The sequence below is a fragment of the Pleurodeles waltl genome, chromosome 6 (genome assembly GCF_031143425.1).
Source record: "Pleurodeles waltl isolate 20211129_DDA chromosome 6, aPleWal1.hap1.20221129, whole genome shotgun sequence".
Classification (NCBI taxonomy): Eukaryota; Metazoa; Chordata; class Amphibia; order Caudata; family Salamandridae; genus Pleurodeles; species Pleurodeles waltl.
The window spans coordinates 1724174559-1724186934 of NC_090445.1; the positions used below are offsets into that span (position 1 = coordinate 1724174559).

The 12376-nt window shown below is 48.4% G+C and overlaps 1 protein-coding gene across 4 annotated transcripts in view; it reads right to left on the reverse strand.

The window, feature by feature from the left end:
* Window positions 1–688: 688 nt before the first annotated feature.
* DDR1 (discoidin domain receptor tyrosine kinase 1) overlaps window positions 689–12376 on the reverse strand; it is a 465777-nt gene continuing 454089 nt past the window's right edge. For all 4 annotated transcript variants that reach the window (XM_069241966.1, XM_069241967.1, XM_069241968.1 and 1 more), the window contains one exon: window positions 689–6208. In XM_069241966.1, coding sequence (XP_069098067.1) covers window positions 6068–6208 — 141 coding nt within the window. In that variant the 3' untranslated portion in view covers window positions 689–6067. The remainder of the gene's footprint in view (window positions 6209–12376) is intronic.

Sequence of the window (12376 nt, forward strand, 5' to 3'; positions counted from 1 at the left end):
GGCTGACGGGGCGAGCAGGTGGTGGGCTAGTGCAGGGGTATGAAAGGGTTACAGTGGATGCTTCATGATATGAAGATTTGGCCACTGGTGTTTTTTGATCCTGCACCATGGATGCTGTAGCCTGTGGTGGACTGATTTGTGGATAGCGGGAAGTTGGATGAGTGTTGCTTGCCTGCCTGGGTTGCAGGACCAGGATGGCTTGAGTAATAGGGTGAGGGTCCCTTCCTTCTTTTGGGTGGTGTCTGCATAATGGATGCTCTGGTGTGTGGAATGGACATGTAGGATGTGCAGTGATGTGGCGCTGATCCGTGTTTCTGTGCTCAAGAGTCCGTCAAGGTTATGTATGTGTTGAGGCATGTAATGTGTCACACGTGAAGTACTGAAAGGTGTGCTTTCGGTACGTTGAGGGTGTGTTGCGGTTGTTAGTGGGATGTGTATGAGGTTCAGTCTGTTAGTTTTTTAGGAAGTGCGGTGTGTGTTGAAGTGCTGCAGTTATTGGCTGTGACTGTTGTGATGTGTAGTGAGTGGTCCTAGGCTAGACATGATAGGACAAAGCGAACAGAAAGAATCACCCAACTCGGCACTCCACGTACCTGATACAGCAAAGGTGAACAAGTGAAATTATAATTTCCCCCCTGAGGATTTATAGAAGCAAGGTGAAGAGAAATGATAGAGTCAACAATGGCGGTCTAAAGAAAAGACTAAACTTTATTAAAACCTATGGAGGGGGAGGCACCGCGAAGAACAGAATCATATATTAATGTTAAATCAGACTCTTTCCATCTCCAATATGTACACATCCTGGGTTAGGAAACAAATACAATCATCAGCAGGTGAAACATGGCCAAAAACCAAATAACAATCAATGAGGTGAACAGAACACATTACAACAGTACACACATGCGGGCTCACCTAGACTGGCACAGGGAGGCACTAGAGGGAGGCACACAGGGTAGCAGTAAAGGTTGGCATAAGGAGCCATTAGAAGATGGCACTGGGAGTCACTAGTAGAGGATGGCACAGACCGCTGCCTCTTGTGAGATACACGCGGTCTCGCCCCGCTCTCCTTTCAGTTCTTCACTCCATCTCCCCAGGCTCTTTCACTCACTCTCCTGTCTGCCTTTTCTTTCTCTCCTTTCTCCATGCTTTCATGACCTCAGATGCTTCCACCTCTGACCCACTGTTTCTCCCTTTCTCTCACCAGATTCTCCCTCAATTGCTTCCCTTCTCTCCCATGTGCCTCCTCATTTGTTCAACATCAGCCAAATTACAGTTTTATTTTTACACTCTTATTCCGCTTCTGTAACTCTTCATCTTTTGCTCACGCACCATTTCACACCCATTCTCTTTCTTTAACTCCCATCTCATGCTCACACACATGCCATGCACACACAGAACCACATCAGGAGGACGGGCGTTCTCTTACATCGCTTCTGAACTGTGGAACGAATGATCACGCCACATCGGAGCCTCCTCAACACTTAACAAGAAGCTGAAGACCTGACTTTTGAGTTAACCAACCTACCACAGGCAGGTCAAGTCACACACAGCTGCTGAGCGCCACGAAACCCTCGTGGGTGATTAACCAACCTACCACAGGCAGGGCTAGGCACACACACCTGCTGGGTGCCAGGATACCCTCGTGGGTGATTAACCAACCTTCCCTAGGCAGGGCCGGCACACACACCTGCTGGGCGCCAGGATACCCTTGCGGGTGATTAACCAACCTTCCGTAGGAAGGGCTAGGCACACACACCTGCTGGGTGCCAGGATACCCTCGTGGGTGATTAACCAACCTTCCCTAGGCAGGGCCGGCACACACACCTGCTGGGTGCCAGGATACCCTCGTGGGTGATTAACCAACCTTCCCTAGGCAGGGCCGGCACACACACCTGCTGGGTGTCAGGATACCCTTACGGGTGATTAACAAACCTACCCTAGGCAGGGCCGGCACACACACCTGCTGGGCGCCAGGATACCTTTGCTGGTGATTAACCAACCTTCCGTAGGCAGGGCCAGGTGCGCACACCTGCTCAGCACCAGGATACCCTTGCGGGTGATTAACCAACCTACCCTAGGCAGAGCTAAGCACACACACCTGCTCAGCACCAGCATACCCTTGCGGGTGATTAACCAACCTACCCTAGGCAGGGCCAGGTGCGCACACCTGCTCAGCACCAGGATACCCTTGCGGGTGATTAACCAACCTACCATAGGCAGGGCCGGCACACACACCTGCTGGGCGCCAGGATACCCTTGCGGGTGCTAGTGTGGCTTACAAATACACATAACAGAACATATAACATAACATTCTCCTTCTCGCTTCATTTTTACTCACTTCTTTCGTTCCCTTCTCAGTGGTTATCCTCTTCTTTCTCACAGTTGTTTTTACACACACTTTATCTTGGTCTCTTGTGCTCTACTTTCTCTTCCTTTCCCCAGTTGTGTGCTTTCCCTGTTTTCTCTCATTCTTGATGTCTGCGTTGGCTACTTTCACTCATTCTTGCTCTCATCCTCTCCCTTTCACACTCACTCTTCTCCCACTCTGATGTCACATGCGGCTATGCTTAGTAGTATCCGTCCCACAGTAAATGCTTCCGTCAGAACGGTGCGCGGCATTAGTGTGGACGACTCACTATTTGTCCAACGGTGACCTAACAGAGGCTACACACACCCGTGGGATCCCATCGAAGGACAGTTGGGCTCATCCCAGGAGTGAAGGCCAGCAGAGATGGACCACGGGCTGGGTGGACAAAGAGGAAGCCGCACGGCCAGTCTGTCAGGCGGTGTCCGTCAAAAGTCCTTTCATTTCTGCTCCTACCTATTCAGGGTGAACACCAGCACCAACATTCCATTAAAAGAATAACACAAAATAAGGATTTTAAAAAATCACCATTCACCATATCCTTGTGTGTCCCGCCGCCAGCAACGCAACACAACTGGAGCACTTCCAGCTCAGGTGACCAGAGATTCACTTTCTGAGCAGCCAGGAGAAGCGGAGACCAGCAGAATCCACATAACCCCAGCCCTGAGGTCAATGAGATTTTAACAGATCGAAACAGAACCATGTGTGGTCTGAGGTACAGGTCCTCCTAAGGAGCCAGTATGAGAAGCAGACCCTTAGGGGCCCTGCGCCAGTGCCATGGACACCCCCCAAGCCAGGAGGCTGTAGGAGCCCCTTAGAAGTGGACCCCATTAAAGCCCTACTTCAGTGCCATGCACGTATCCTCAGGTTAGAAGTCAGTATAAGCCCAAAAAGAAGCAGACCCCATAGGGGCCCTACTCCAGAGACACAAACTCACTCCTGAGCCAGGAAGATGTAGGAACCCGGTAAGAATCAGATGCCAAAGGAACCTACTTCAGTGCCATGGACTCACCACAAGTTCAGAGTCCGCAGGAGCCCAGTAAGCAGCAGATTCAAAGGGGCCGAACGCCAGTGCCGTGAACTCACCTACAAGTCTGTATGGGCCCTATAAGAGGCAGACCCCATTAGAGTCCTACTCCAGTCTGTATGAACCCAATAAGAGGCAGACCCATGGAGACCCTACTTTAGTGCCACAGACCCACCCCCTCAAGCCAGGAGTTGGTAAGAGCCCATTAAAAAACAGGCCCTATGGGGCCCCTAACCCAGAGCCATGGACTCACCCACAAATCAGCAGAGTATACCGGGCTGATCAGAGGCAGGGCTTGTGGTTGCGCGCAAGAGTCACAAACTCAGATCAACTCACAACCAGCCCAGGGGGCCCTACAGAGAGTGCCACGCGCTCAACCCACATCAGTAGCATGTATCAGCAACACGCCAGCTGGAGTGCCACTATGATTTCTGCCAGTCTAAGCAGCAGGTGTGTTAGCCAAAGGAGATGTAGGTCTGCCCTGGCCCTACGGGGAGTGCCATTGCTCCTATTCAGGTGCCCATCTGAGCATAATCAGGAAGAGCAGCTGATGCGGCCAGATAGCCGCTAAAAGGTGGTGACAGGAACCAACCTCTGTGCCCCGTTCTGCTGGTTTACTCACCAAATGCATCCAATATTAGGTCTCTCTCTACTGATCGAGACCTTGCGCCATCTTGCACAGGCTGCAAGCGACCTTCAAGGCAGCACTGGCCTCGCATTCTGATGTCATCATGAGACTTCTGCCCCAGATGCTCAGATTTCTAGCTAGGTGCAATGCCGCGCACCTTAGCCAGAGGCCGTCTGAATGCGCGTCTGTGCTGGTGTCAAAGGGACGGGCGTAGGTGGGGGACCAATTCAACGTTCCATTTGGATAAAATGAAATGTGATGAGGTCTCTCTCTTCCTGGTAAACATCCTTTCTGTCTCTGAACAGCTGCTCCCTTGACAAGAGTAACATCCTGGTGGAGCTGTAGATGTCACAGTGCAGGGCTCATTTAGTAAGGTTTTTGGTCCCTAAGGAAATGAAGCTGCAGGCTACGACGCCTTTCAGGAGGTGACAACAGAGGGATTCAAGAGCTTACTCTACACAAGGTGGGCAAAAACAAGACTTCTCACCTTCCTCTGTGTTACTGAAGCTGTAGGTTACATGTGACCATGGCATGCAAAGGTCTCTGAGAAACAGCACGTTTCAGGCATTACATGTGCCCATGACATGCTGAGGTCTTTCAGCAGCAGCACGCTTCAGGCGTCACATGTGCCCATGACATGCTGAGGTCTTTCAGCAGCAGCACGCTTCAGGCATTACATGTGCCCATGACATGCTGAGGTCTTTCAGCAGCAGCACGCTTCAGGCATTACATATGCCCATGACATGCTGAGGACTTGCTAGAGCAGCACGCATCAGGCATTACATATGCCCACAACACGCTGAGGACTTGGTAGAGCAGCACGCATCAGGCATTACATATGCCCACGACACGCTGAGGACTTGCAAGAGCAGCACGCATCAGGTGTTACATATGTCCACGACACTCTGAGGACTTGAGCAGCACGCATCAGGCGTTACATATGCCCACGACACGCTGAGGACTTGCAAGAGCAGCACGCATCAGGCGTTACATATGCCCACGACATGCTGAGGACTTGCTAGAGCAGCACGCATCAGGCATTACATATGCCCACAACACGCTGAGGACTTGCAGGAGCAGCACGCATCAGAAGTCCACGACACGCTTAGGTCTTTCAGGAGCAGCACGCTTCAGCACTATGCATTGTCTGTTTTGCTGGCCGGTCCATCGAACCTCTACAGAAAGGCTCAATTCTGGTGCAGCAGATCCCTCTGACAGATACACTCCGACTCCAGGAAACAACATCATTGCTTGACTTACAGTCCTCTGAGCGCACAGGTCCCCTCACCTTTATCTGCTGTGCCTCCTCCAGTCTGCTTCTCCTGCAACCCCAGACAGACTTATATTATATTTACATCCAGTGCTTGCACACATGTAAAGGTTGAAGGAATCAGCAGGTCCCATGTGTTTAGGCTCCAGGGGTCTGAAGGATTCTCAGGAAGAGAAGCCCCCGGTGAGGCAGTGGCGGGGGAGTCAGAAGGGGAGGGTATGGTTTGCCTTTGAGGCACCCCGCTACAGTTTCTTTCTCTGATAGTTATACACAAGGCCCCGGGGGCTTCCAGTCATAGGGATAGGAAAAGACAGCAGATTAAGAACAGTGTCAAGGGGCTGGACAACCCAAGCTCCCCCTGGGTGGACTTGTTATAGGCCCCACCCCCCATGGACCACCACTGTTCAGAGCATGCACATGCGTGACTCTTTGCTTGTGAATGAGGAGTGTATATATTTTCCAGTGATCCCACACAATTGCTCCAGTGTTCCAGCAGAGTTAAGATACACAGTAGGTTTCAGTGCCTCAAAGCACCATGGCAAGTGGTTGAAGGCTGGTCCAACCACACGTATGGCAAGGCTCAATGCATATCTCTTGAGCCCCAGGGGGCTTCCTACTAGTAAGAGTTCTAGAAGGTTCTACGGCTACTGCTAGAAAAGTTCAAAGACAGATTCAGCCAAGGGGTTGTAGAAGAGTCAGTAGATATTGTCTCTCCATCACGCCCGGGATGGCGACCAGACACGAAGAAATGATCCCTGGGCTGCCCACTTGCAAGAGCTACACCATATTCATAGCATCTTCCATCAGGAACTGGTGGATCTGCTGGAAGGACGGCCGATCCTTTGCGTCGTGGCACCAGCAGCTGAGCATCACCTCGTAGAGGGCTTGTGGGCAGACAGATGGGCGGCGCAGGTAGATCTAGAAGAAAGAAGAGGATTGTTAGGGTATGGAGCAAAGAACCTGGACCAGGAGTAACACAAAATGATTGGGAAGCCGGGTACGCACCACATGCATGTTCCATCAGTGTCTCATAGCTAATGTACCAATGTGCAAACCAGTAATGCTCTTTAGTATTAGTGCATGGTAATGTTTTCATAGCTAGTGTATCAATGTGCAACACCATACCACCTGTTAGAATTAGTGCATCAATGTGCAACACCATAAGGCTTTTTAGAATTAGTGCATCAATGTGGAACACTACAACTTTTTTGAATTGGTGCATATATGTGCAACATCAAAATCCTTTAGAGAATTAGTACAATAATATGAATTACAAAAACATGTTTTAAAATTAGTAGAAGGATATGCAACACAATAATGCTTCTTAAAATTAGAACATTAATGTGCCATACTATAAGGATTTTTAAATTAGTACAGCCATTTGCAACACTGTTGGCTTTCCATAGCTTTTGCCGTAAAGTACAATCTTATGATTTATTTCATAATCAGCACACAAATGTGCAAAGCTTTTGTAAGCAGTGCAGTATTATGTCGCTATAATATCTTTAATAATGAAAATGTCACTTACCCAGTGTACATCTGTTCGTGGCATCAGTCGCTGTAGATTCGCATGTTTTGCATAGCTCGCCATCTGGTGTTGGGCCGGAGTGTTACAAGTTGTTTTTCTTCGAAGAAGTCTTTCGAGTCACGGGACCGAGTGACTCCTCCTTTTGTCTCCATTGCGCATGGGCGTCGACTCCATCTTAGATTGTTTTTCCCCGCAGAGGGTGAGGTAGGAGTTGAATTGTAGTAATAGTGCCCATGCAATGGAGTGACTAAGTATGTACCTATTTAAGGTTGAGATGATACATATACAAATAGTTGAAGGTAACTTCCAAACTGCTACAGGCTCCCGGGGAGGCGGGTGGGCACATGCGAATCTACAGCGACTGATGCCACGAACAGATGTACACTGGGTAAGTGACATTTTCAGTTCGATGGCATCTGTCGCTGTAGATACGCATGTTTTGCATAGACTAGTAAGCAGTTATCTCCCCAAAAGCGGTGGCTCAGCCTGTAGGAGTGGAAGTAGTTTGAAATAATGTTCTTAATACGGCTTGACCTACTGTGGCTTGTTGTGCGGATAACGCGTCTACACAGTAGTGCTTGGTGAATGTGTGAGGCGTAGACCATGTGGCTGCCTTACATATTTCTTGCATTGGGATGTTTCCTAGAAAGGCCATGGTAGCACCTTTCTTTCTGGTTGAGTGTGCCCTTGGTGTAATGGGCAGTTGTCGTTTAGCTTTAAGGTAGCAGATTTGGATGCATTTAACTATCCATCTGGCTATACCTTGTTTTGATATTGGGTTTCCTGCATGAGGTTTTTGAAATGCAATAAATAGTTGTTTAGTCTTTCTGATGTTCTTTGTTCTGTCAATGTAATACATTAATGCTCTCTTGACATCTAATGTATGTAGTGCCCTTTCAGCAACGGTATCTGGCTGTGGAAAGAACACTGGAAGTTCCACTGTTTGATTTAGATGGAACGGTGAAATAACCTTTGGCAAAAATTTAGGATTAGTCCTTAGGACGACCTTATTCTTGTGTAGTTGTATAAAAGGTTCTTGTATTGTAAACGCCTGAATCTCGCTTACTCTTCTTAGGGAAGTAATGGCGATGAGAAATGCCACCTTCCAGGTTAGGAACTGTATTTCGCAGGAGTGCATGGGTTCAAAAGGTGGACCCATAAGTCTAGTTAGGACAACATTTAGGTTCCATGAAGGAACAGGTGGTGTTCTTGGTGGTATAATTCTCCTAAGGCCCTCCATGAATGCTTTAATGACTGGTATCTTATATAGGGAAGTTGAATAGGTAGTCTGCAGGTATGCAGATATTGCTGCAAGGTGTATTTTAATGGAAGAGAAAGCCAGGTTAGATTTTTGTAAGTGAAGCAAGTAACCCACTACATGTTCTGGAGTTGTGTGTAATGGTTGTATTTGATTAATATGGCAGTAGCAAACAAACCTCTTCCATTTACTTGCATAGCAGTGCCTGGTGGATGGCCTTCTGGCTTGCTTTATGACTTCCATACATTCTTGGGTAAGTTGTAAGTGCCCGAATTCTAGGATTTCAGGAGCCAGATTGCTAGATTCAGCGATGCTGGATCTGGGTGTCTGATCTTTTGGTTGTGTTGTGTCAACAGATCTGGCCTGTTGGGCAATTTGATGCAGGGTACTACTGATAGGTCTAGCAGCGTTGTGTACCAGGGTTGCCTTGCCCAAGTTGGTGCTATTAATATGAGTTTGAGTTTGTTTTGACTGAGTTTGTTTACCAGGTAAGGAAGGAGAGGGAGAGGAGGAAAAGCGTAAGCAAATATCCCTGACCAGTTCATCCATAGGGCATTGCCTTGGGACTGTTTGTGTGGGTATCTGGATGCGAAGTTTTGGCATTTTGCGTTCTCCTTCGTCGCAAACAAGTCTATCTGAGGTGTTCCCCAGAGTTTGAAATAGGTGTTCAGAATTTGGGGGTGAATTTCCCATTCGTGGACCTGTTGGTGATCTCGAGAGAGATTGTCTGCGAGTTGATTTTGGATCCCTGGTATAAATTGTGCTATTAGGCGAATTTGGTTGTGAATTGCCCAACGCCAAATTTTTTGTGCTAGCAGGCTTAACTGCGTGGAGTGCGTCCCCCCTTGCTTGTTTAGATAATACATTGTTGTCATGTTGTCTGTCTTGACGAGAATGTATTTGTGAACTATTATTGGTTGGAAAGCTTTTAGTGCTTGAAAAACTGCTAGAAGTTCTAGGTGATTTATATGCAGTTTTGTTTGATGTACGTTCCATTGTCCTTGTATGCTGTGTTGATCGAGGTGTGCTCCCCACCCTGTCATGGAAGCATCTGTTGTTATTACGTATTGTGGCACTGGGTCTTGGAAAGGCCGCCCTTTGTTTAAATTTATGTTGTTCCACCACAGAAGCGAGAGGTAAGTTTGGCGGTCTATTAACACCAGATCTAGAAGATGACCCTGTGCTTGAGGCCACTGTGATGCTAGGCACTGTTGTAAGGGCCTCATGTGCAGTCTTGCGTTTGGGACAATGGCTATGCATGAAGACATCATGCCTAGGAGTTGTAATACCATCTTTGCTTGTATCTTTTGTGTTGGATACATGCGTTGTATGATGGTGTTGACATTTTGAATTCTTTGGGGACTTGGAGTGGCTACTCCTTTTGTTGTGTCTATTATGGCTCCTAGGTATTGTTGTACCTTGCACGGCAGAATGTTGGATTTCGTGAAGTTGACGGTGAACCCTAGTTTGAAGAGGGTTTGTATGATCTGATTTGTGTGATTTGAGCACTGTATTAACGAATGGGCCTTGATTAGCCAGTCGTCTAGATATGGGAACACATGTATTTGCTGCCTTCTGATGTGTGCAGCGACTACCGCTAGACATTTGGTAAAGACTCTTGGTGCGGTTGTTAATCCGAAAGGCAGTACCTTGAATTGGTAATGTATTCCTTTGAATACAAACCTTAGGTATTTCCTGTGCGATGGGTGTATTGGTATATGGAAATACGCGTCCTTGAGGTCTAAAGTTGACATGTAGTCGTGTAGTTTTAGCAATGGTAATACTTCTTGTAGTGTGACCATGTGAAAATGGTCTGATTTGATGAATGTGTTCACTATTCTGAGGTCTAGGATTGGTCTCAGCGTTTTGTCCTTCTTTGGTATCAGAAAGTACAGTGAGTAAACTCCTGTGTTTATTTGTGTGTTTGGCACTAATTTGATTGCATTCTTTTGCAATAGTGCCTGCACTTCTATCTCCAGGAGATTGGAATGATGTTTTGTCAAATTTTGTGCTTTTGGTGGTATGTTTGGAGGGAATTGTAGAAATTCTATGCAATAACCATGTTGGATAATTGCTAGAACCCAAGTGTCTGTAGTGATTTCCTCCCATGCTTTGTAATAATGACTTATTCTTCCCCCCACTGGTGTTGTGTGGAGGGGGTGAGTGACATGTGAGTCACTGCTTAGTAGTAGGGGTTTTGGGGCTTTGAAATTTTCCTCTATTCCTAGGGAATTGCCCTCCTCTATATTGTCCCCGAAAACCTCCTCTGTACTGTCCCTGGTAACTGGACGGTGTTGCCTGTGAGGTGCTGGCTTGTGTGCTCTGACCCCGAAACCCCCCTCTAAAGGGTGTTTTACGGAATGTGCTGTAATTCCCTCTGCTCTGCGGGGAGTAGAGTGCGCCCATGGCTTTAGCAGTGTCCGTGTCCTTTTTGAGTTTCTCAAACGCTGTGTCCACTTCTGGACCGAACAGTTCTTTTTCGTTAAAAGGCATATTGAGAACTGCTTGCTGAATCTCTGGTTTAAATCCAGACGTTCGGAGCCATGCATGCCTTCTGATAGTTACAGATGTATTAATTGTCCGTGCAGCTGTATCTGCAGCGTCCATGGAGGAGCGGATTTGGTTGTTGGAAATGGTCTGTCCCTCCTCAACCACTTGTTTTGCCCTATTTTGTAGGTCCTTGGGCAGATGGTCAATGAGATGTTGCATCTCATCCCAATGGGCTCTGTCATAGCGCGCAAGTAGTGCCTGGGAGTTAGCGATGCGCCACTGGTTTGCAGCTTGTGCTGCGACTCTCTTACCAGCTGCATCGAACTTGCGGCTTTCTTTATCTGGGGGTTGTGCATCTCCAGATGTGTGGGAGTTGGCCCTTTTCCTAGCTGCTCCTACAACGACAGAGTCTGGTGGCAGCTGTGTAGTGATGAAAGCCGGGTCTGTAGGAGGCGCCTTATACTTTTTTTCCACTCTTGGTGTGATTGCCCTACTTTTGACCGGCTCCTTAAAGATTTCTTTTGCGTGCCGGAGCATACCAGGGAGCATAGGCAGGCTTTGGTAGGAGCTGTGGGTGGAGGAGAGTGTGTTGAATAAAAAGTCATCCTCGACCTGTTCTGAGTGGAGTCTTACATTGTGAAATTGTGCTGCTGTAGCCACCACTTGAGAATACGCAGTGCTGTCCTCTGGTGGAGATGGCTTCGTAGGGTATGCCTCCGGACTGTTATCTGACACTGGGGCGTCGTATAAGTCCCATGCGTCTTGATCTTGGTCACCCTGGCTCATGGTGGTGTGAGCTGGGGAATGTGATGGAGTTTGTGCTGGTGAGACGTTAATCACAGGTGGAGGAGAGGGTGGTGGGGTAACTTTTTTCACCACTTTTGTTTGTGGTGTTTGTTCAGTTTGGAACTCCAATCTTCTCTTTCTTCTAATAGGGGGAAGGGTGCTTATTTTTCCTGTCCCCTGCTGTATGAAAATACGCTTTTGCGTATGGTCTACATCAGTTGAGTGTAGCTCTTCCTCAAACCTATGCTTTTGCATTTGGGAGGTTAGCGAGTGCTCTTCTGTATAAGAGCCTGAAACTGGGTCGGTTGCAGTTTGTTTTGGCACCGAAACCCTGTCTGCATCTTTTTTTGGCTCCGAGGTGACTTTTTTCTTTTTCGGGGCCGAAACCTCTCGGCGTCGATCTTCTTCGGTGCCGCTGTCTCGGCGTCGAGCCGTGTCTACACCGGTATCTCAGTGTCGATGCTTGTCTCCAGCACTTTCTCGGTCCCGAGAAGGCTGCGTGCCGGTGTCTCGACCGGAGTCGGACGATCTCGGCACTGTTTGGGCCTTTTTCGGTGCCGACGGTCGGTCACCGAATTTATGGGTCGAGCCATGGCCTGGTGGCAGTGGCATCCCCTGGGCCTTGTAAATCTTCTTCTGAGTGGTTTTCGACGTCTTACTCACGGTTTGTGTATCGTCGAATCCTTCGGAGTCCGATTCTTGGATCGAAAAGGTTCCCTCCTCTTCTTGTTCCTCGAACTCCCGGTGGGCTGTCGGCGCGGACGCCATCTGAAGTCTTCTGGCTCGACGGTCTCGGAGTGTTTTTCGGGACCGGAACGCACGACAGGCCTCGCAGGTGTCTTCACTGTGCTCAGGTGACAGGCACAGGTTGCAGACCAAGTGTTGGTCTGTATAGGGGTATTTATTGTGGCATTTGGGACAGAAACGGAACGGGGTCCGTTCCATCGGCGTTCTTCTGCACGCGGTCGGGCCGACCAGGCCCCGACGGGGGATCGAAAAAATTACCCCGAAGGGCACCGGAGCT